The sequence below is a fragment of the Pteronotus mesoamericanus genome, unplaced genomic scaffold (assembly GCF_021234165.1).
Source record: "Pteronotus mesoamericanus isolate MK-2021 breed Mesoamerican mustached bat unplaced genomic scaffold, CSHL_Meso_final contig_64, whole genome shotgun sequence".
Taxonomy (NCBI): Eukaryota; Metazoa; Chordata; class Mammalia; order Chiroptera; family Mormoopidae; genus Pteronotus; species Pteronotus mesoamericanus.
This window is the reverse complement of record NW_026555224.1, coordinates 5,524,952-5,549,085: the sequence shown is the minus strand read 5'-3', so window position 1 is coordinate 5,549,085 and position 24,134 is coordinate 5,524,952. Positions and strand designations below refer to the sequence as shown.

The window sequence follows — 24,134 nt, the reverse complement described above, 5'->3', positions numbered from 1 at the left end:
GGCATCTGGTGGGTGGAGGCCAGGAATGCTGCTAAACTTCCTGCGGTGCAGAACAGGCTCCTCAACACAGAACTTTCCAGTGCAGAGTGTCAGTAGCCTGCCATTGAGAAATCCTGCTGGAAGTGCTCTTGGCTCTGCCTAGAACCAGGGGACTGGAGCTTAGACTCACCTACGAAAAACACAGATACTCATCTAATCCGTCTTTAAGGTTCTCTCTGGGTCATAACACTTGCATTTCAGAAGTAATGCTTAATTAAAACCTTCCAGTCGAAATCCTACTCCACACCCCCTGAGCTCCAGGGATATTTCCAGGAGAGCTGGTTCAGGATATCTCTAGCTATCTGTCCACCTGTCCCAGCGGTGGCCTGAGCACTCTCGCATAACAGGAGTGGTAAGGGCAACTCTCTGTGAGCCTGTTTCCTCATCTGTAAAACTCTCGAGGCTTGTCCAGGTGGCTCCAAGAGACTAGGGGTAGGGTGGTGGCATTGCTCTCTGCCAGGACAAGCCGCGGCGGCTTACGGTGCCTTAGGCCCAACTTTCGGCCGCGCAGGCGCAAGGCCGAAGAGGGGCGGGGCCTGCGGCCGGAGAGGGCAGCAAGCTCCCGCCCTCGCCTGCTCTGAGTGTGCCTTCCTGCTCCAGCTGGTCTAGTTCCCTCAGCTCCACCTTCTACTCTGGGGAGCGCGCCCACCCGGACTAGGTGAGAGCCCTGGGGTGGGGGTACCAGGTGCCCTGCTGGCCAGGCCCCTTTGCCAGGCAGGGCAGGTGGCGGAGCGCAGGAGGGTTTTGAGAGGGCAGTCGGGATTCCCCGCCTGCAGCCCCATCCCCGCCCCTGGTTTAAGAATGGGATGAGTGTAATACTCTGAGGCTCTGGGAAGGACTGGGCGCGCACATGCGGCCCTGCACTTACCGCTGGACTTGGTGAAAGGGTGGCCAGCCTGGTCCCAGCGCCCCGACCTTGCCCCATTTTGGGAAACCAGGGTTAATGAAAACGGGTGTCCTCCTCACCGGGTCCCTCCTCTCTCCTGAGAACCCCTCGCCATCACTGCAGGTCCCCAAATCCGTGACAGGATACTGGACTGCCCCCCTGAGCTCCCCCTTTTTCAGTCTCTGGGTCCTGTCGGGCGGGAGCCCCCTGTCCAGCCGCGCCCCGCCCCTCCCCCGCCCCGCCCCCCCCCGCCCCCCGCCCCTCTCCCCTGCCCCTCGCCCTCCCCTCCCCTCCCCTCCCTCCCCCTCCCCTCCCCCTCCCCTCCCCCCTCTTCCCTCTACCCCCTCCCCTCCCCCGCGTCTCGGGCGCCAGATCGACAGGAGGAGGCGACTAGAGGAGGCGGCATGCAGCCGCCACGCCCCTCGCCGCGTGAGAGCTGTTGGAGCGTTGCCCCGGGCGGGACGGCGGGGTTGTGTTGCTGGGCTCAGCCCGGAAGAAGGGCTCGGAGAAGGCACTGGAGAGTGCTGGACCAAACACGTGCCCGCCCCGACGAGCTCCCCAAACCGGTCCTGGGAGCCCTGAGTTTCCCAATCCTGGTAGACCAGTAAAGGGAGCCGGGCATGTTTCTACTCGTTGCATAGAGAGTAGGGAAGCTGAGTGCTGGAAACATCCGAAATCCAAGATCTGTGTCAGCTGCAGCTTCAAAGACAGAATTTGGGGATGGAGTAGTTTGTCCTCTCCGTCCAAGAAGTTCCTGCTTCACAGAAGGTATGGTAGCAGAGTGTCTCTAGCTGAGGTGATTACAGTATGCTTTAATTTGTTACTGAACCCTATATATATTAAGAGATACCCCCCCACACATACACTCGATTAGTATGTGAGATATTAAATAAAAAATAAGTAATTATGTGAAATCGAGACAGCCCTGGAAATTTCTGGCTTTTGAGTCACAGAGTATATTTGTGGCCAGGTCTGCCCCTTTGACACTTTGTTACGAGGCAGACATAGACACAAGTAAATAGAGCATGATTTATGGCACAGGACAGTTGACAGCCAGCAAATTAGGTGTGGGTAGTAAATACAGAAATTGGCCACCATTACTGTTGCTTGAGAAGGGCTTTCTGGGAAGAAACAAAAGAGGACAATGGAGTTGAAATAGTATATTCAGCTTTCTTGCTTTCTTCTATAGTCTTTTCAGTATTTTTGTCAGGCCAAAAAATAAACATAAGCTCTCAGAGATAACACCATTAACATTTTGTTAAATATCTTTCTAGACCTTTTACTATGGACATATGAATAAAATATTCAACCATGTTAAGTATTTTATCATTTTTTCCTCACTTATTGTGGGTATATTTTCATGTCACCAAATGGCCACATCATTTTAATGATGGAACTACACTTCATTTTATGTATTTATCACTTAACCAATTTTCTACTAATGGACAGTTAGCTTCTTTCTATTGTTTTGCTATTTATTAGGTATTATAATCAGAGATGCACTGCACATCTTTTTGGTACATTTTGATATACCTGTTTGATTATTTCCTTCAGGTTCCTGGAAAAGAAAGTGTTGGATCAAGGTGTATGCCATATGAAATTTTGATAGATATTGTGAACTTATCCTCCATCTGTGTGCCAAACATCAGTGTGTGAAGACAGTGGAAGCTCTTGTTGGGTCGGTTGGGTAAGAGCACTAATAGTTTAAGAAACTTTTGTTTCCTCCAGTAACAACAAGAGACAGGGTGACATGAGTGATTCACCTGTACGCTGCACTGGAGAGCTTACTGGTAGAAGAATTAATCTGTAAGAGATGCAAGTGGGTTGCAGGATGGCCAAAGAGGAAACCCCGAGTACCTCAAAGGACTTGCAGGAGTTGCAGAGGAAGCTGTCTTTGCTCATTGAATCTGTCCAGAATAATTCAAAGGTCAGTTTCTAATCAGTATGTGTAATGGAAAATCCCATTAACATTATCTCAAATACCATAGAAAGCTCGCTCTCAAGTAGAAAAATGTAGAGGTAGCAGGAATCTTTCTAGCTTACCATCCTGCCATGTCTAAGTTATAACCTTCAAACTCATTGTCCAAGATGGTTATCATCAGCAGTCATATCCATATTCCAGGCAATAGGATGGAGAAGAGGGAGAAGAAAGACTTGCAAGTCACCTTGAATTTCAGGAGACTTCCTGTAAGTCAAACATACAACGCATCTGATAGAGCAAAATTCAGATGCATTATCACCCATTGTGGCAAATGCAATTCTTTAGCTGGATATAGAGAGGCGACTCTCAGTCTGTCACAGATACCGTAGTTTTTTAGTTTTATTGTTAATTTTAGCTTACCTGTTACCCTGCAAATGAAGGGGCCAAAGTCTATGTTAAGATTTGAGTTCCATGTTCCACTAGAAGCCTGTGTCCAATTAAAATATGACATGAGCCACATGTGTAATTTAAAGTTTTCTAGTGGGCACATTTAAAAGTAAAAAGAAACAAATGGAATTAATTTTAATAATGTATTTTATTTAATAGACCCAAAATATTGTTTCAAACAATGCCATCATAAAAATTACTAATGAAAAAAGTTAATGCGATGTTTTACATTCTTTTTCTGTCCTAAGTCCTTGAAATTTAGTGTGTATTTTCCACAGCATATTTTACTTTGAACTAGCCACTTTTCAGGGGTTTGGTAGATATTCAGTGGTGATTGGACTTCAGATAGTATAGTTCACTTTCCTGCATGTTTATCTTTATAGCTTTTTTTTATATGCCTTTCAGCATTTTGTCAGGGGAAAAGGTAATAGTTCTCTGATACAGTATTGTTAACATTTTCTTCTATTTCCTTCTAGACTTTTTTCCATGCAATATCCTCATAAATATGCACATGTATGGGTAACAAAATGAACTGTTTTGTGATCTCTTTTTTCATATTGGAAAGCACAGCTCCACTAGGTTGCATTTGAGAAGATACCACTTTGTGATCTAGAGGCATATACTATATAGAGATCTTTTGTAGATTTGTCCCAGTGCCTCAAGTACTCTTTGTGTATTTAGCAAGCTATTTTAAAATTGGACAAGCAGCTTTCCAGTCAGCAGGCTGTGGCTCTTGTTACTAAAAGATATCTCAATAAGAAGGATCCTCATGCTCATCCAATTTCTACAATTGATTCTTATTGTACATTTTAGTTGTATCCTATAAAGTAACCTCCAACACTGAATTAACAAATACTGAATCATTACTCTTAGGGGAAGTACAGGATTAGGTTCAGCAAACTTCTAGTCACAGCATTTTCATCAACGATAAGTATTGATAAATAATGTTTTATGAATATTACTTTTTTAGTATGTTTGGTTTTTGAGGTAGTGTTTTATTCTACCTCTAACTCATTTGCAAGCATTAGTGTGTGTTCTTGGTTGTTGTCCATGTAGAATGGAAGATGTATTTACATTTACTCTTCAGTTTGCTTGCTTATTTGTTCTGTTGATTAGGTTCAATAATAGGTGAGATCATATGGTATTTGTCTTTTGCCACTTAGCTTGTTTCACTTAGCATAATGCTCTCCGGTTCCAGCCATGCTGTCATGAAGGATAGGAGTTCCTTCCTTCTGCTGCATGGTATTACATTGTATAAATGTACCACAGTTTTTTGATCATCATTTACTGATGGGCACTTAGGTTGCTTCCAGCACTTGGCTATTATAAATTGTGCTGTTATTGGGGTGCATAGGTTCTTTTGAATTGGTGTTTTGGGATTCTTAGGGTATATAATCCCAGCAGTGGAATTGCTGGTTCAAAAAGCAGTACCATTTTTAGCTTTTTGAGAAAATTCCATACTGTTACCCACAGTGGCTGCACCAGTCTGCATTCCCATCAACAGTGTATTAGGGTTCCCTGTTGTGCTGGGCTCCGAAGGGGTGAATGACGCCTCGGGGAACATCCCTGTTCAGGTGCTCCGCAGTGGGGAGCACAGCTAGTCCTAGGTCTGGCAGCAACTGCTGCATGGGGGATGGAACGTGTCGTGGGGAGGGCGGCACTCCCAGATCTGAGGGTTACCATCCAGGGCTAGCTGAAGATGGGAGCAGGGCTCTGAATGCTCAGATCCATCCAGGGATTGTCATAGATGGGAGGAATAAACTCAAGTCATTGCAAATACTTGTTTGCCAGGAGAGGGGGCATGGGCACTTCCTTCTTCATCAAGAAGCCCCCCTAACCCCATTTTCCAAAGCCTTTTATTGAAAAGGTTATCAATGGGGCTAGGTAACAGAAATGCACAGGTTATTTCATTAGATCAGTATATTAATGTTCACAGAGAATGGGTGATGTTTTGAAGAAAACAAGTGGCAGGAACACAGGGATTTACATGGGTCTGAAAGGAGACTAGTAAACAAGAGAGACGACTAAACATGAAAGCGTAGTAAACATAAGAGTGCCTAAGGGTATAGGGTCAGGGTCTGTGAATAATGTAAATTTCCTTCTCTGCATGAGCTGGCTGTAGCTTCTGAGGGAAGAACAAAGCACACTTTATACAATTTACTTTTAGGCCTGATTTCCCTGGGAACCGGATCTGGTGTAGGATCGACACCGGTATTGTTGGTATTGTTTTGAGCCTGAGCCAGGCTGGGGGAGGGAGCCACCAAGAGACAAGGAGACTTCTTTTGGATAGAATGAGGACTCCAGCCATGTCCAAGCCGAGTCAAGGGGTGCGGGCCTTTTTGCCCTTTCTCCATGTCCTCTTAATTTCTTGTCTGCTGCCAATACTCAATCGAAATCTGTCTTAGGTTTATATCTCAGCTCGAGATAACTTGCCCGTGGTGGGCTACCGATCATCACATTGCAAATAGAGGCAGGAGCTACGCCCCTGCCGGGGGGGACAGGTTATTGTCTCCTCAGGAGCCTGTTTTTCCATGGCCTCCCTGATTATTTCCAGCCGTGGGGCTCTCCAGCCTGTTGGCGGGGTTACAGTTCCTAAAACCAGACAGGGCGTTTCCCAACAGTTCCCATTTCTCCACAACCTCACTGCCACTTGTTTGTTGATTTGTTTATGATGGCTATTCTGACCTGTGTGAAATAGTGTATCTCATTATGGTTTTAATTTACATTTCTTTGATGGTTAGTGATACTGAACGTCCTTTCATATGTCTCTGGACCCTGTGTATGTCCTCCTTGGAGAAGTGTCTGTTCAGGTCCTTTGCCCACTTTTTAAATTGGATTATTTATCTTCTGGGAGTGGAGTTGTGTGAGTTCTTTATACATTTTGGAGATCAAACCCTTGCCCGAGGTATCACTGGCAAATATATTTTCCCACATGGTTTGTTCCCTTTTCATTTTGCTGATGTTTTCTTCAGCCATGCAGAAGCTTTTTATTTTGATGAAGTCTCATGAGTTTATTCTTTATGTCCCTTGCTCTAGAGGACATATCAGTGAAACTGTTGCTGCATTCAATATTTATTTTCCCGCCTTTGTTCTCCTCTAGGACTTTTATGATATTGTGACTTATTTGTAAGTCTTTTATCCATCTTGAGTTTATTTTTGTGTATGGGGTAAGTTGTTGATTGAATTTCATTTTTTTGCATGTAGCTGTCCAGGTCTCCCAACACCATTTGTTGAAGAGGCTATTTTTTACTTCATTTTAAACTCCTGCCCCCTTTGTCAAATATTAATGGATCATAGAAACATGGGTTTATTTCTGGGCTCTCTATTCTGTTCCATTGATCTATGTGTCTGTTCTTATGCCAGTGCCAGACTGTTTTGATTACAGTGGCTTTGTAATATAGTTTGATATTAGATATTGTGATCCCTCCTACTTTGTTCTTTCTCAAAATGGCTGAGGCTACTCAGGGTTGTTTATGGTTCCTTATAAATTTTTGAAATGTTCTGTGTCTGTGAAATACGTCATTGGTATTTTAATAGGGATTGCATTGAATCTATAAATTGCTTTGTGTAGTGGGGACATTTTGATGATGTAATTCTTCCAATCTGTGAACGTGGTGTATGTTTTCATTTATTTATGTCTTCCTTTATTTCTTCAGTTTTGTGTAGTTTTCTGAGTACAGGTCTTTTACCTCCTTGGTTAGGTTTATTCCTAGGTACTTTATTTTTCTTGTTGCTATAGCAAATGGGATTTTTTTTTTCCTGATTTCTATTTTTGATGTTCCATTGTTGTCTAAAAACGCCTTAGAGATAAAGTCCTCAGGCTTATAGTCAAGATGATGACATAGGCAGGCATAGCTTGCCTCTTCACACAACCACATCAAAATTACAACTAAAATACAGAACAGCCATCACTCAGGAACATCAGAAATTTGAGTTGAATGGACGCCTGACAACTACGGAATTGAAGAAACCTACCACATCCATCGAGACTGGTAGGTGAGGTGCAGATGTGGAATGGGCTGGTCTCACACCCATGTGGATAAAAATTTGGAAGGAATACCTTGGGAGTGAGGAGTTCCCGACCCACACCAGGCTCCCCAGCCCAGGATTCCAGTACAAGGAAGATAAGTCCCCACAACTTCTAGCTGCAAAAACCAGCAGGGATTTAGTCAATGGAGGAAGCTGCTAGAGCCCTAAGCAGTTTCTCTTGGGGAACTCACATACAGACTCATCTCTTCAGATTTGTTCCCTCTGGGCTCCAGCATTGGGGTTTGAAGAGCACCAGTGGTATATAAGGAGAAACTGAGTGTCTGGCATCAGGATGAAGAGAGACCGTTGTCCCTTTGCTGAGCCTTCCCCCAACAGAGCCTGTAGGCTGGTGCCATATCTGAGACTCCATCAATCTGCTAACATTGTGTGATACAGCTTGGAGATCCACATATGCCCTACCCCACCCAACTTACTGGCCCACCCAAGCTGCTTTTCCCTAAGGATGGCTGGTCTTGGTTCCTAAATCCAATCAAACAAGCAACAGCTGACCTCAGTGAGTCCTAGCTGCTGCCAGATTAGAGTCATGGCTTGGCTTCAGCTGTGACTCTCCAAGCCCAGCACAAGTAGCAGCCATCTCACATTGTTTTAGAGCTCAGGCAGGGTGCCCTGGGCGAAACACAGATGGGGGGTGACTTTGGCCTGTACCACCCTGGAAACCCCAGGGCCAACACACCCAGAGGACAGCTACAGACCATGTTGGAGCACCACTATCCTGCCCCTGCACAGCTGACCCTCCATGGAGGGCAGAGGTTGATGATCAGTGCCTATAGCCAGCCATCAAAGCTAACTGGCCTGGATAAATCCCTCCCATTGATCTACCAACAGTAACCAAGGCTCAACTACAAGAGGAAGGAGTACTCAGCCCACACAAAAGGCACACCTCGAGTGTCCAGCTTGGGTGATAGGGGAGGCTGTGCCACTAGACCCTACAGTACATCTACTATATTAGGCCACACTACCAATACACGGAGTCAAGGAAGCTCTACCTAATACATAGATACAAACACAGGGAGGCTGACAAAATGAAGAGACAAAGCAATGTGGCCCAAATGAGAGAACAGATCAAAACTCCAGAAAAAGCTAAATAAATTGGAGATAAGCAATCTATCAGATGCAGAGTTCAAAACACTGTTTATAAGGATGCTTAGGGAACTTAGTGAGGACTTCAACAGCAACAAAGGATCCACTAATTAAAATAAAGAACAATTTACAGGGAAACAACAGTGGAATGGATGAAGCTGAGAATCAAATCAATGATTTGGAACATAAGGAAGCAAAAAATAATCATGCAGAACAAGAAGAAAAAGGAATCCAAAAAAATGAGGATAGTATAAACAGCCTCTGGGACAACTTTAAGAGGGCTAATATTTGCCTCAGGAGTACCAGGAGGAGAAGAGAAAGAGCAAGAAACGAAATCTACCTGAAAAAATCGTGAAAGACTACTTGCTTGATTTGGTGAAGGAAATACACACAAGTCCAGGAAATGCAGAGTCCCGATTATGATGGATGCAAGGAGGCTCACTCCAAAACACATCATTATTACAAGGCTAAAGGTTAAAGATAAAGAGGGAATCTTAAAAGCAAGGGAAAACAAGTTAGTTAACTGGAAGGTTGCCAGAAGGGAGGGGGAGTGTAGGTGAAGGGGTGAGGGGATTAAGAAGTACAAATAGGTAGTTACAGAAAAGCCATGGGGATGTAAATAAAGTACAGTATAGGAAATAGAGTAGCCAAAGAACTTATAAGCATGACCCATGGACATACATGAACAAGGTGAGGAGGTAGTTGCCTGAGGGAGTAGGGGGCGTTGGGTGTGGGGGTGGGCAAAGGAAGAAAAGTTAGGACAACTATAATAGCATATTCAATGAAATATATAAAAAAAAATTTCCCAATAAAATTTCAAAAGATAAAAAAAATTAAAAATAAAAAAAATGCCTTAGATTTCTGAATATTGACTTTGTATCTTTCTGTTTTGCCAGATTCACTTATTAGGTCCAATAGTTTTCTGGTGGAGTCTATAGGGTTTTCTATGCACACTACCATGTCATCTGCAAACAATGAATGACAGTTTTACTTGCACCTTTCCACTTTGGATGCCTTTAATTCTTTTTCTTGTCTGAACGCTGTGGCCAGGACTTCCAATACTACATTGAATAAAAGTGGTAAAACAGACATACTTGTCTTGTTCCCAATCTTAGGATTTGCTCATTGAGTATATGTTAGCTGTAGGTTTTTCATACATAGCCTTTATTATGTTGAGGTATGCCCCTTTTACTCCCATTTTGCTGAATTTATAATAAATGGATGCTGTACCTTACCAAATGCTTTTTCTGCATCCGTTGATATGATCATGTGATTTTTGTCTTTCCTTTCGTTTGTGTGATGTATCACATTTATTGTTTTGTGAATATTGAACCATCCTTGCATCCCTGGGATGAATCCCACTTGATCATAGTGGTGATCTTTTTAATGTGTTGCTGGATGCGGTTTGCCAATATTTTGTTGAGGATTTTAGTGTATATGTTCATGGGTGATATTGGCCTGTAGTTTTCTTTCTTGTTTTGTCTTTATCAGGTGTTGGGATTAGAATGATGTTGGACTCATAAAAAGAGTTTGGCAGTCTTCCCTCTTCTTGGATTCTTTGGAATAGTCTGAGAAGGACAGGGGTTAGTTCTTCCTTAAATGTTTTATAAAATTCTCCTGTGAAACCATCTTGTCCAGGGCTTTTGTGTGCTGAGAGTTTTTGATTACTGCTTCAATTTCCCCAGCTGTTATCCGTCTGCTCAGGCTTTCTGCTGCTTCTTCATTTGGTGTTGGGAGGTTATATTTCTCTAGAATCTTGTCCATTTCATCAAGGTTTTCAAATTTCGTGGTATATAATTGTTCATAATAATTTCTTACAAACCTTTTCTATTTCTGTGGTATCAGTTATTTCTTTTTTTTCATTTCTGATATTATTTTTTTGATCCTCTCCCTTTTTTTCTTGATGAATCTGCTTAAAGGCTTGTCAGTTTTTATCTTTTCAAAGAATCAGCTTCTGGATTGGTTGATTCTTTGAATTGTTCTTTTAGTCTATGTCGTTCAAGTCTGCTCTAATTTTGATTATTGCCTTTCTTCTACTTACTGGGGCTTTGTTTATTGTTGTTTCTCCTGTTCTTGAAACTGTATGATTAGGTCGTTTCTTGCAACATTTCTATCTTTTTGAGGTAGACCTGAGTTGCTATGAACTTCATCTCAGGACTGCCTTCACTGTGTTCCAGAGGTATTGGACTGTTGTGTGTTCATTGTCATTTGTTTCCAGAAACTTTTTGATTTCTTCTTTGATCTCATTATTGATCCATTCATTGTTTAATAGTGTGCTATTCAGTCTCCATGAATTTGAATGTTTTTGAGTTTTTTCCTTGAGGTTGGTTTCTAGTTTCAAGCCCATGTGGTCTGATAAAACGCTTGTTATGATTTCAATTTTCCTGAATTTGTTGAGGCTTGTTTTGTGTCCTGTCATGTGGTCTGTCTTTGAAAATGTTCCATGTGCATTTGAAAAGAATGTGTATTTTGCTTCTTTGGGTGAAAGGATCTATATATGTCAATTAAGTCCATTTGATCTAATGCTTCACTCAGTTGCACTATATCCTTGTTGATGTTTTATTTGGAAGATCTATCCATTTTTGAGAGTGGTGTGTGTTGGTGTCTATATCTTTCTTGAAGTCATGGTAGATTTCCCTTACGTATTTGGATGATTCTATGTTGGGTGCATACAGGTGTACAATGTTTATGTCTTCTTGATGGATTCTTCCTTTGAGTATTATGAAGTGTCTTTCTGGGTCTCTTTTTATGGCCTTTCTTTTTTAATCTATTTTGTCTGATATAAGTATTGCTACCCCTGCTTTTTTTTCCTATTCATTTTCTTGGAATATTTTTTTCAATCCCTTTACTTTCAGTCTGTATAGGTCCTTTGTTTTAAGGTGGGTCTCTTGTAGACATCATATGTGCAGGTCATGTTTTCTTATTCATTCAGCTACCTTATATCTTTTCATTGGAGCATTTAATCCATTTACATTTAAAGTTATTGATACATACTTACTCATTTTTATCCTTTGTACCTGTGCTCCTCTCTTACTCTTTTTCTTCATCTTCTTAAAGCAGTCCCTTCAGCATATCTTGCAGTGCTGGTGTGGAGGAAGTGTGTTCTTTCAGCCTTCATCTGGAAAATCCCAAATTTCACCTTCCATTTTAAATGACAGCCTTGCTCGGGAGTGTAGTCTTGGTTGCAGGCCTTTGCTTTTCATTACTTGGAGTATTTCCTGCCATTCCCATCTGGCTTGTTTCTGCTGAGAAGTCAGCTACTAGCTGTATTGGGTTTTCCTTGTATGTTACTTTCTGTTTGTCCCTTTCTGCCTTTAAGATTCTCTCTTTATCTTTGATATTTGCCAGTTTAATTATAAAGTGTCTTGGAGTGGGCCTCATTCGGTTTCTCTTGATTGGGACCCTCTGTGCTTCCTAGATTGTGTGACTTTTTCTTTCCTCAAATTAGAGAACTTTTCTGTCATTACTTTTTCAAACAGGTTTCTTTCCCTTGCTCCCCTTCTTCTTCTTGTATCCCTATTATACGGATATTATTAGATTTCATGTTGTCCTGCATTTTCTTTAAAGACTCTTCATTTTTTGAGTGTTCTTTCAATTTCTTGCTCTTTCTGGGAGCTTTTTTCTTCCTTGTCCTCCAGCTTGCTGATTCAGTCCTCTGCTTTATGAGGCCTGCTTTTGATTCTGTCATTTTTTGAGTGTTCTTCCAATTTCTTGATCTTTCTGGGAGCTTTTTTCTTCCTTGTCTTCCAGCTCGCCGATTCAGTCCTCTCCTTTGTCAGACCTGCTTTTGATTCTGTTTACTGTGTTCTTCAATTCAGAAACTGTATTCTTCATTTCCTCTTGCTTCTTGTTGATAGTTTCTATGTTCTTTTTCATGCTGATATAGTTTGCATTAAGTTTCTCATAGTTTCCCTGTAGTTTTTGGTACTTCTCTCTGAGCTCAGTGAGCTCATTGAGTTTCCTTATAACCATTATTTTGAAATTAATATCGGATAGTTGACTTGCAACTATTTTATTTAGTTCTCTTTCTCAGAGAACTTTTCTTTTCTTTCAGTTGTTTGTTTGTCTTCCCATCATTTGTGAGACTCTTACTTTTTTTTGCTTCTGCTTCTTAAATTGATCTGTCTTGACTTCTCGCTTTGTGGTATGAAATTCTATGATAGGAGACCCGTGAGATTCTGTACTTGTGTCTCCTTGATCTTTTGAACTTGAAGCTCTTGGGATGCCTTTTATGCCATTAATGTTAGCTCTCTGGAAGTAACTGTATTTTGATTGTTGTTTGGTCATTCTTTGGTGGTTCCTTTCCTCTGGCTGGTTGACTGAGTTTCACTCTGTCCACCACATCCTGTGTGTTTTTTGTGCATGCACTGCTAGAACAAAACCACAAAGCCCAGGAAACAGACCCACAGCCACAAAAATAACTTCCCCGTGGAATCCCACTATCAACAGCAAATGAACCAGTATTGATAAGAGTGTAAGGAGATTAAGAGTATTATAAGAAAGGAGAGAAATAAACTATTAGAATGCAATCTAATGATTTAATATGCACAAACTTGATGGACCTGAAATGAATGTTAAAAAGCTATGTAGTAGGGAAAATATTTCAAATCATGGAGAAGAACCAGTGGATTTTGTCTCGGTAGCCTCTAGTATTTACTGCTGTTTTTTGTTTCTGGATCTGCCTTTGGTGATATCATATGTTGACCCCATCTGACCCTAGGCACTCTGTTGGAGACTTCCAGGAATGTACTCTAGTGGCTGTCTCCTTTAGGTGTTAATCTAGTCAGTCTGCACTCAGCAGTCAGGCTTAGACACCACAGGGCAGGACAGAGTCCCTTCTGGGGCGGGGCTGTTGTTTCTTCCCATGCTGTTGCAGCTCAGGGGAGTGGTCTGCCTGAGCAAGATGGCTGCTGCCATACAGGGAATGACTCAGCCCTAGGATCCTGCCCGTTATTCCCTCAGTTCTCTCCCCAAATCCTCCATCCCTAGTCTCTCCTTAGGCGTCTCTAGCCCACTCTGTGTCCACCTTTGCCAGAGCCCAGGGTACATGACTGCAAATAAAAATTCATGTGTTTGCCCTTTAAATGGCTCTTTGTGTCTCTAGCCACCTGTCTCTGGCAGAGAGCAACCCTGCCCTTTTCATAGCTGGCTGTTATCTTGTTTACTTTTTGGGCTCTGGTGCTATAGGCTGGGGATTCCCACTTATGGTTTAGACCCCACTCTTCTCAGGGGGATCTAACTGGCTGCTTAAATATCCCTCTGGCACTGCTGCCTGTGGGCGCCCAGTCAGCCTTCTCAAGTCTCCACTGCACTCCCTACCACTCATGTTGTGCTAAAGCTGATTATTCTGTCTGCCCAAGGTTATAAGGCTCCTCTCTCGCTATTGTTCAGTTGTTTGTTCCTGGTGATTTCTCCACAATTTAGTTGTATTTCCAGATTGGTCCTGGGAGGAGGTCTGTGTGACTTCCATTCAGCTCTCCACCGTCTTGCTCAGTCCCCTACCCATCTTTTTGAATTATTTTCTGACTATATGACAATATGCCCAAATGCCAATAGTTTGCTTCCCATTTTTCCTTTCTTTCTTTCAATTTCCAATGGAAATATGTAAGCCATCTATATATTTTTAAAACTTCTAGTAGTCACATTAAAAAGCATAGAAAAGAAACAAGTGAAATTAATTTTTGTTGTTGCAAATTTTATTTTTTAAAAATCTTTTAAAAGGTTTTATTTATAAAGAGAGGAAGGGAGGGAGAAAGAGAGGGAGGCAAACATGAATGTGTGGTTGTCTCTCAAGCATCCCCTACTAGGAACCTGGACTGCAACCCAGGCATGTGCCCCGACAGGGAATCGAACCAGCAACCCTGTGGTTAGCAGGCCAATGCCCAATCTACTGAGCCACACCAGCCATGATTGAAATTAATTTTAATGATATATTTTATAGAGCTCAGTATATCCAAAACAGTGTAATTTCAACATGTAATCTATTTTTTTAAAAAAATTATTAATGAGATATTTTATATCCTTTTTTTAATATACTTAGGGCACTCAATCCAAATGCTAAATTTTTGTTGGAAATACTTGATCTCTATTCAGATTTCATAAAATTTACAGTTGAAAATGTATTTGAGACATACATGATTTATTTGAAATGTAATCAAAAACTTTCCAGCCCCAGCCAATTTGATTAGATGCTTGAAGTGTCATCCCATAGGTTGAAAGGTCACATGTTTAGTTCCTGGTCAGGGCACATACCTAGGTTGCAGGTTCAGTCCCTGGTCATGGCAGGTATGAGAAGGCAACCAACTGGTGTTTCTATCTCTCCCTACGTCCCACTTCCCACCCCCCACAAAAGCAATAAAAAAATGTTCTTGTGTGAGGATAAAGAACAAAACAAACTTTCCAATGACTGAATCAAATTTCGGTTTTTAAATAGAAATTTAATAAAAAATGTATTTCATCAGTCACACAAGCCTCATTTCAAGTGCTCAACAGCCACTGTGCTGGCATCCTGTATTCTGGCATCATCTGCTCCTCCCCACTGTGGTTACTCGGACTGTTTATAAGAATCACAGAGAAGAGATCAGCCAGTCAGAGGATGCCTGGGGAACTTACTAAGGATATGTGTGGACTGGAACCTGAAAGCAGTCAAGATCTGAGACAACTCAAGGGGTCACTCCCACTCCTGTGACCCTCTGTCCTCTCTTACCTACAGGTATCCTACCAGAAGAACCTTACTTGGTTCTGATACTACAGTTATCAGAGCTGGGTAGTCTTAGCCCAGAGGTGATACTGGCACTGTACCCTCTGGCTAGAGAGACTGAATAGTCAAGCCCTTGACAGCTTTTGTCAGAAAGGACTAGCTGGAGGCAGTGTAGCCAGTGGGCATTATACCATTTTGTGGCCTGATAGGATGTGTTATTTGTCTTGCCCTGGAAGTTCTCAGGAGGCAACGCTGAAGCTTCAAGTCTGTTGGCTGTGACTTTTTAGAGTGGCCTTTTCTAGTTAAGCAGAGTGAGCCCTGCACTTTTGTCACTATCAAATTAAACTACAAAATCCTACTGCTTCCAACTTGTCCCCAGACTCCCACCATTTGAATTACTTGGGTGAATAGCTATTTCTAGATGGCACACGTGTTTGGGTCATGGTACCCATGGTCACTATAGCTTGAATTATGTCTTCATTTCGGCTGCTGGTTTACAGGTCTTTAAGGAATGAGACACAGGAAGGACCAGTTTTTACTGGAAAAAGACCTAGAATGATGGAACCTTTCAAGCGAGCAGGGACTAGCATGTCAGTACTGAGGGGAGAGCCAGTGTGGGGCCTAAAAAGAGAGGAAGCCCATCCTTGTGGAGTTGCCTAGGCTCAGCTCTGCATTAAAGCAGTCCTCCTCCACTGAGCTAGACCACAACATGCTTTTACTTGGTGAAGAAAGATAACCATTTCTTAATGCAGCTTAAGCCTGCAGTAGTCATCAGGCTATATATGGCCCATCTGTGTGGTGTCCAGCTTGATGGTGTGAAGGGATTTTTCTTAATGAGGTGGTAGTCATTGAAAGCATTTGATGTATAAGTGAAAGGTTTTAGCTTTGAATGGCTTGATTTTGCCACTTGGAAGCTGTGTGACTCTAGGCAAGTCATTTAGATCACTGTTTCTCAAACTTTAATGGGTGTACAGATCACAGGGGGATCTCATTAAAAAGCAGAATCTGATTCAGCAGGTCTGGGCCAGGGCCTAAGATACTGAATTTCTCACAAGCTCCCAGGTGATGCCTGGAGTAGCTAGGACCTAACCTCTCTGTGCCTCTGACCTCAACTGTGCAAACCTCAGCTGTGAAGTAAGAGGCAAATTGCATGCACAGTACCTCAGTGCACACATATGCTGAGGGTGTCTTCTGGAACGGTGTGTGTTCAGTGGCAGAGTCATGGCTGGTTCTTTTTCCCCTTTCACAAGACTTGAGGTTGGGTGGGGCCCCAGCTGCCTTAGGTTGTTGACATGATGACTTATGTCTTGGGAGGATTGTTATTGTGTTGACTTCTTACTTTGGAGCCTTCCAACTTTATGACTGCTGGCTATGATTCCTGCAGCTAGGGCAGATGCATCAATCTGGTATTCAGACATGGCATTCAGTCCTGGCTCTTTCTTCTTTGCCTGCAGGTGGTTGCCTTGATGAAGTCTCCAGTGGGTCAGTACGTGGACAAGCATCCTTTTGTGGCCCTTACCTTGCTGATGTTTGCTGTAGTGTCAGCCATTCCTATTGGGTTCTTCCTGCTCATTGTGTTACTTACCTCCTTGGCTGCCTTTGTGGGAGTCGTATTACTGGAAGGTATTCTGCTCAGTTATTTGTCCTCTTGAAAAAAGACTCATTTGGGAGGACAGTATGTATTGGGCATCTACAACTCTTGTCAAAGTGCTTGTTCTTACCAAAATCACTTTAACTGAGGCACCTTTTCAGAGTAGTTAAAACAGGGACTCTGTAGTCTGCATTAGAATTTCACCTCCACCAGTGCAATTCTGTACAAGTTGTTGACCCTCACAGAGCCTCAAGTTCCTTGTTTGTAAACCAAGGATATAATAATACTGCCTCAAAGCATTGTTGTGAGGATTAAAACCAACATTTTCATTGAGTGTTTAGCACAATCTGCAGCACAGAGTAGCATCTACATGAATGCTAACTATTGTCGTTAAACAGAGAGGCAATTTACTCTACAACTAATTATTGAGTACCTATTGCCTGCCAGGTGCCTTGCTAGGTACTGAGGTTCCCCCTTCTGCACCTTTCCTCTTGAAGTTCCACTACCAATTCCCAACTTCTTACTGTGTCACTAAGTTAAAATTACTTAGAAAGCAAATCTCTCTGGCTTAGTTTCCCTTTTCAAATCAGGTCACAAACCATACCATACCATACTGGCCAAAGAGATGGTTGCCATTGGGTTAGGCAATCACTTCAGGTTTGTCCTATGGCCTCCCAGAGCTAAGAGCACCCAGAATTATTTCTCTGTCCAGGGGACTGTGGATAAGGCAGTTTACACTTGGAAGGGGAAGATCGGTGAGCCACATATATTCTGGCAAATGGCCGTTCAGTAAATATTGATAGACAGAGGGGCAAATAAATAGGTGGAGGAATGAATGAGTACTACTACAAAAGTGAATTTAAAGAGAAAGATGGGGTCCCTTTCATTTCGGTAGTATCTTGCAAAGCTTTACTGAAGACAGGACTTTAAGATGCGTGACAACTTGGTTTCCTTTGGCAACTTGGTTTGCCAAGTGACAACTTGGGCAAGGAAGCGCTTTCTAGACAGAAGGAACAGCATAGGCAAAGCCTTTAGATCAGTGATTCTTGAACTTGACTGTTCATAAGCCTTACTTGCTTTTTTGAAAATGCTGACTTCCAGGCCTCATCCAGAGATGAAGTCTGTAGTAGGGCCCAGAAATCTGATTTTTTAACTAGCCTCTCCGATGCATCTGATTCTGATGCAGTAGTTATTGGCCACATTTTGAACAATACTGATCTAGGATTTGGTAAGTCTTTATGAGAAGGCAGCACTTTGTTTATATTGTTTTCCTTCTTTTTCTGGGCCCATCCCTGAAACTATCACTGTGGCCATGGGCATGGAGTTCTGGACTATTTGTTCACTCTCAAGGCATAGGGAAGGATGTTTGCCATACATCATTTTCCATGTTATTAGTTCTACTTTGGAAAGAGGAATTTTGTTATGAGGGAGGCAAGGGAAACTTGGGTAGACAAAAGCTACCACAGTCTATTACACCTGTAGTAAGTCATTTAGCTGCCATGTCAACATTAGGAGTTTTTATTATTTTACTCTTTTTAAAAATGAGTGAAACAGAAGCTCCACAAGGCCCAGAGTCCCACCATGAATGATTTAACTAGCATCAGACTCTGGCATGTCTTCTGTGAAAGTCCATACACCTTCCATTGTAGCTTTTACTGTTTTTTCTCACAGACCCCACTTTATGCAGAATGTACTTTCTTATTTAAAAAAATCTGATTTTACTGTTGTTTCAAACACAGTGGTGCAGGGTTTGGCAGTGTTCAGCTGTTTTAGATGAGAATTTCTAATCATGCTCTCCTCTAGGACTGGTCATCTCTGTGGGTGGCCTCTCACTGCTTTGTGTCCTCTGTGGCTTGGGCTTCGTGTCACTTGCCATGTCAGGGACAATCATCGTGTTCTACGTGATAGTTTCCAGCCTCATCAACTACTGGTTTTCTCTCAGGTAAATACATGTCATTGTAATAATTTAATCCTTTCCATTTGGAGGGATTTTTACAAATAATACCCTGGCCCCAGTCAGTGTGGAAAAGCAAAATTATAAGGGGCAGGTGTTCCTCGTAGTTCCCCATACACATCAGACATCAAAATGGAATTCACAATGGAGTTTCAAACAAAACTGCTGTTACCATCATCCACCATATATGACAATTCATTTTGTTATCATGGCAACTCTATGAGGTAGTTATTCATGCCTTTAAAAAGATGTTCATTAATTTACAGAAATTCAAATTAAGGTATTTTTCTGGGACAAAGAGGGTATATCTATGGTCTGTTTTGAGCCCTCAGTTCTTCAAAGTAAGTGTCTCATCACACTGAGTGTGAGTTTTGTGTTTGAATATACGGATTTTGTTCCTACATGATTCCTAAATGTGAGCTACTTCATCTGAAGGAGTCTCGACTGAAGGAGTAGTGACCTATTTAACTGCTGGAGAGGAAACCTGCACTGTGTTGAACTTAGTGGAATACAGTATGTTTGTCTCTATTGGCCACTATCCTAAGAGGTTTTCAGAGGTGATTTTTAAAAAATTTATTCTTGGGTTTTGCACTTTTGTCCTTGTAGATTTTTGAATCTTGAGTCCCAAGTGGGATGTGACCCCATTGTTTTTCATTTAAGCTGTTGCTGAATTAATACTTTGTGCAAGGGACTCAGTTACACACTTTCCAGGCCTTAGCTCTATTAATCCTCACAACCACCTTATGCAGCAGGAACTAGCCCCATTCTGTGACAGGGAAAATGAGGCCAAGTTCCAAAGCACAGAGTGGCAGGGAAGGGACTCAAATTCAGATCAGTTAACTCCAAAGCCTTTTAACCAAGATACGGAATGACTTTACAACAGGGGTTGGCAAATAATTATTTTAGACTTTGCAGGGATGTGGTCTCTGTTGCAACCATTCACCTCTGGTGCTATGATGTAAAAGCAACATAGACAAAAAGCAAACAAAAATGTCACTGTGTTCCAATTAAACTTTATTTAAAAAATCAGCAGTGGGTTAGATTTGGCCCAAGGGACATCGTGTGTGAAACCTTGTTCCAAAAGAACCAGTACACTGAATTTTATTTTTCTACAGAATAGTCCTTGAGCTTAGCTGATATCCTTGAAGTTACATAAATTATTTTAATCACTTTTAGTCTTTAAAAGAGAAATACTGGTTTGTTTGGCTTATTGAGGCTGATGCTTCTGAGCCCACATCCCTCCCTGCCTCTGAACCCTGCTCTGCTATACTACAGGAAGTAGCAAAATTGGAATACCACCTGTTTATCAATGAAGAGATTGAATAAGATATTCAGGATTTGTCCTTGGTCTCTTTTTCCTTCTCTTCTCCCAGACCCATTGTTTTATGGCCACAGTTTTCAACCTTTTTGCTCCCAGGTCCCATTTTACCTTCTTAAAAATAATGAATCTTTCATAAAGTTTTTGTTTATGTGGTTTCAGTGTATTGATAATTATTTATATGGAAACTTGGGAAATATTTATTTATTTAAAAACAACAATATTACCTGTTGGTATAAAGAACATTTTTATGAAAGTAACTATGTTTTCCAATGCAAAAGGAAATTAGTGGCTTTGTTTCACATTTTGCAGAGATCTTTAATATCTGCCCTAGTATGTGTTGGCAGGTTCTCATTTGTGCATCTGCATTCATTCTGTTATGATAATAAATATTTGAAGAAGACCCAACCTCACATATATGTGGTTGGAAAAGAAAGGAAATGCTTTTTCAGATGACTAGGGATGTTCTTTGGTAGAATATCAAAACTCCCTAAGTGGTAGTTTCTTAATGGTTAAAGGAAATAACTTTTTGTACAAGTCCTCACTTAAAGTCATCAATAAGTTCTGAGACTTTAAGCAAAATGGCGTATGAAACCACTGTTACCATAGGTAAATGATATATACAAGTATTAAGTTCCTATGATATCTCAGCAATGCTATAACAAAAAAGTGTGACTCAATGCCCTGCTCTTCTTTGTTATATTAAAATCCACTGGCCTATCTTGTACTTTTTAAAAATTATGCTAGCATTTGTTGAGTTTCTGCTATATGTCCTTCCTTGTTATAGTATTAACATTTTTAAGCATATTTTATTGATTATGCTATTACAGTTGTTCCTTTTTTTTCCTCCCCTTTATCCCCTTCTTCCCTGCACCCTGCTCCATCCAGCATTCCCCCACCCCTTTATTTTACCATGTATGATTTTGTAACTTCATTCATGCACTGGTCATTAGAGAATATTGGTTCACTAAGTCACGCAGCTCTTCAGATATAATGTGAAAAACTTAAGACTGAGAGTGAAAAAGACATGTTGTATGTTATATTATTATGAAAATAGTTGTCACCTGAAAACCTTATACTAGTGAATTCTTCAAAACTCAAGAAACAGGTAATTCTCTTGTTAAATGACCCAAAGCATAGGGGGAAAAAGAGGAAGTATCCACTTTATGCCATGATGCAAATGGAATTTTGACCTTAAAACAGAAGATAACACAACTAAAGTTTTTTTTTACAAAAAGGAAACAAAGCTGTAAGATGTTCTAGTGAAAACTGAATAAGCAATCTTTTGAAGAAATTCATTGACCTATCTCCCGTGTATATAAACTAGCCTTTGAGTTTGAGAAGGAAAGACCATGATGCTTTGATAGTGCATCAGCGAGACTTCCCAGTGTCTGCATTTTGGCCTAAATGGGGAGCCAGGGAAGCCTGTGTCTGTTTTCAAGCCACCACATCATGTACCATATACCAACTCAATCTCCCAAGCAACCAGAGTATGTCTCGTTTCCTTCTCTACCTAAGGAGAGTTAAGTGTTCCTTTTTTGTTAGCAGGTAGGAATGCTATGGATGTCAAATAAACAAAACAAAACAAAACAAAAACAGAAGCAAATAGCTTAAACAAATAGGAGGGTTTTTTAAATTGCATAACAAAAAGCTGGAGATAGCCCAGAGAGGGCTTCCGTAACCATCCTGTGATGTTAACATACTGGGCACCTTTTGCCTTTCTGCCAGGCCATCTTGAGCCAATTGGTTTGTCACCTCATAGCTACAAGAAAGATGCTATGGCTCTGGCTAGTAACTACCTTCAAGGCAGGATGAAGGGAGGAAAAAATGATCTCTCACCAATTGAGTCTGGCAGTTTCTATCAAGTAAGTGATTTTTTTCAGGACCTCTCCCCATCCTCTCCCAACCAGCCTCCATGGCTAGAATTTTGTCAGATGGCCACTCCAAGCTGGAAGGGAAGCCATGTGATGAAGTGTTCAGTTTTCTCAGCTTCTGTCTCACAAGGAGGTGGACCTTGGGAATGTGTTTGTCACCCAAGCTCTGGTGTGACAGTGGGTGTCAGTGTTGGCAAGACTATTTGAAATTCTAAGTAATTCATAGATCGAGTTAAGTTAAAATCAATACCACTACCTCACCTTGCACTTCTCTCTGAAACTTCCCATGATAGGGACTAAAAAAGACCTACCTATTTCTACATCTCCCTGCCAGTTGAAGTGTTCAAGAAATATGTAGTCTATTAATTAGAATCTGAAGGTATGGGACTGAATCCCAGCTCTGCCTTTTTTTTTTAGCTTTGTTATCTTGAACAAGCTGCTTAAGTTCTCTGTTCTCAGTGTTCTTTTCTTTTTTACTTTTTACTTTTTATTATTTACTTATTGATTTTAGAAAGAGAGAGGAAGGGGGAGAGAGAACAAGAAACATCAATTTGTTGTTCCACTTATTTAGGCATTCATTGGCTGCTTCTTGTATGTGCCCGTACTGGGGATCGAACCTACAACCTTAGTGTATTGGGATGATGCTCTAACCAACTGAGCTACCTGGCCAGGGGAGTTTTTTTTCATTGGTAAAATAGAGATACTCCTTGCTTTGCCTTTTTCCCTGGATTGTTGTGAGGACAAACAGTAGGGGAAAATACAATATCCCAATAAGAAGAGGGGACAGGGGACAGCATCCTTACCCCCAGCTTAGTCTTTTGAACAACCCCTTGTGCCTTTAGTTTCCTCACCTGTAAAATTGGTATAGTCCCAAATCTGGTATGGTTACAACAAGTAACTAAAAATAAATAAAGAATGTCACATTCAGCTGTGTATACTCTCAGCATTGCTCTTTAAAGAGGCCCTACAGTTAACCTTTTTCTTTTGTTATCAAACAGACCACTGACAGAAAATTCTGGTGGCAACTGTCAGCTGGCTATGAAGTCTACAAACTTAGAGGGGCTCTGCCAGGAACGACCAGGTGAACAGAACAAGAACTTTTTTCCAGTCATCTCTGGAAGGTTATTGGATCACACATCCCCCTTGGGATTATGACTCAGAAGATGCTAAGTAGTTACACACTCCTTGGATGTGTCCTCTAGCTTTTTCATTTGTTTGTAGGATCCTAGAGTAGCCACTTAAGAACCGCCATGGCTCAGCAGCTCCTCCCACCTCTCACCTCCTTCTCCCAAAAGATGGAGGCTTGACCTTGGTCTGGTCCTGAACCTCTGGAGACTAGCAACTTGGCCCCAAGGTCAACTTGACAAAAGGATCTTAATTTGGGGCAGTTATGGGTGGCCCGCCCTCCCTCCCTCCCTCTCTTTCCTTCCTCCCTCCCTCTCTTTCCTTCCTCCCTCCCTCTCTTTCCTTCCTCCCTCTCTTTCCCCCTTTTCTGTCTCCCTCTCCCTCCCTCCTTTCCTTCCCTCTTTTTCTTTCTTTTTCTTTTTTTAGCAATGAGAGAAATTGTTTCTTTCTCCACTCATTTGAAACAAGAGTTAGGGTGAAAATATCCAAAACAGAAGAAATTCTTTTGTTTTATTAGTTTTTTATCAGAAAGAACAGCAAAATTGATCAGTAATGGACACTCAAAGTTGGAAAACAGAATCCAAACTTAATTTTATAGTCAGAGCATTTTTGAAAAAGTCTAATGGAATAGCTTCCACTGTTGAGTACTGTTAAGTGCTGTTACTCTTTGCATTTGATACTTTTGTATTGTTTTAAAGAACTTGTCCTGTTAAGCCATTTCTTTAAGAAGTTCTATACAAATGCTAAAGGACTATATAAATTTTCAAAATCCTATGGAATTTCTACGTAAGTGGTTTATTAGCTGTGGTATTTTATTCAATAAATATTTGTTTTGATGAGCTTTTTTCTTTTACTCTTTATTTCCTTCCTCTCTAGACATCAGACCCCCCCCTGTTCTTTGTCGATTTCATGGCAGATCCTGGGTAATAGGGCTTTTTATTTTAGTTGCTAGTGACAGACAATTCATAATGGCTTAAAAATGAGGGGTTTTGGGGGACGGATTCCTTTCATCTACTGAAAAGCCAGGGGTAGGTCTCAAATACTGCTGGGTCCAAGCTGCAGTGTTATCCTTTGGCATCTCATCCCTCGTGGCCCAGCACTGCTTTCCTTGGTGTGAGTGTTTATTCGGGCAGGCCCACCCTGCGTGCA

The 24,134-nt window shown here is 41.6% G+C and overlaps 1 protein-coding gene across 5 annotated transcripts; it reads left to right on the top strand.

Moving 5' to 3' along the window:
* The first annotated feature begins 589 nt into the window (after positions 1-589).
* On the top strand, positions 590-23,786 carry LDAF1 (lipid droplet assembly factor 1). Of its 5 annotated transcripts, XM_054580920.1 has the most exons (7): positions 599-697; positions 1,567-1,693; positions 2,480-2,508; positions 2,654-2,852; positions 16,578-16,746; positions 18,518-18,656; positions 22,859-23,786. In XM_054580920.1, the coding sequence occupies exons 4-7, from the start codon at positions 2,739-2,741 to the stop codon at positions 23,013-23,015; spliced, it is 579 nt and encodes a 192-aa protein (XP_054436895.1). In that variant the 5' UTR covers positions 599-697; positions 1,567-1,693; positions 2,480-2,508; positions 2,654-2,738; the 3' UTR covers positions 23,016-23,786. The 5 variants fall into 5 exon arrangements, with proteins under 5 accessions (XP_054436894.1, XP_054436895.1, XP_054436896.1 ...); XM_054580921.1 differs by lacking the exon at positions 1,567-1,693; XM_054580919.1 differs by lacking the exons at positions 1,567-1,693; positions 2,480-2,508 and having other exon boundaries at positions 590-697.
* The last annotated feature ends 348 nt before the right edge of the window (positions 23,787-24,134 follow it).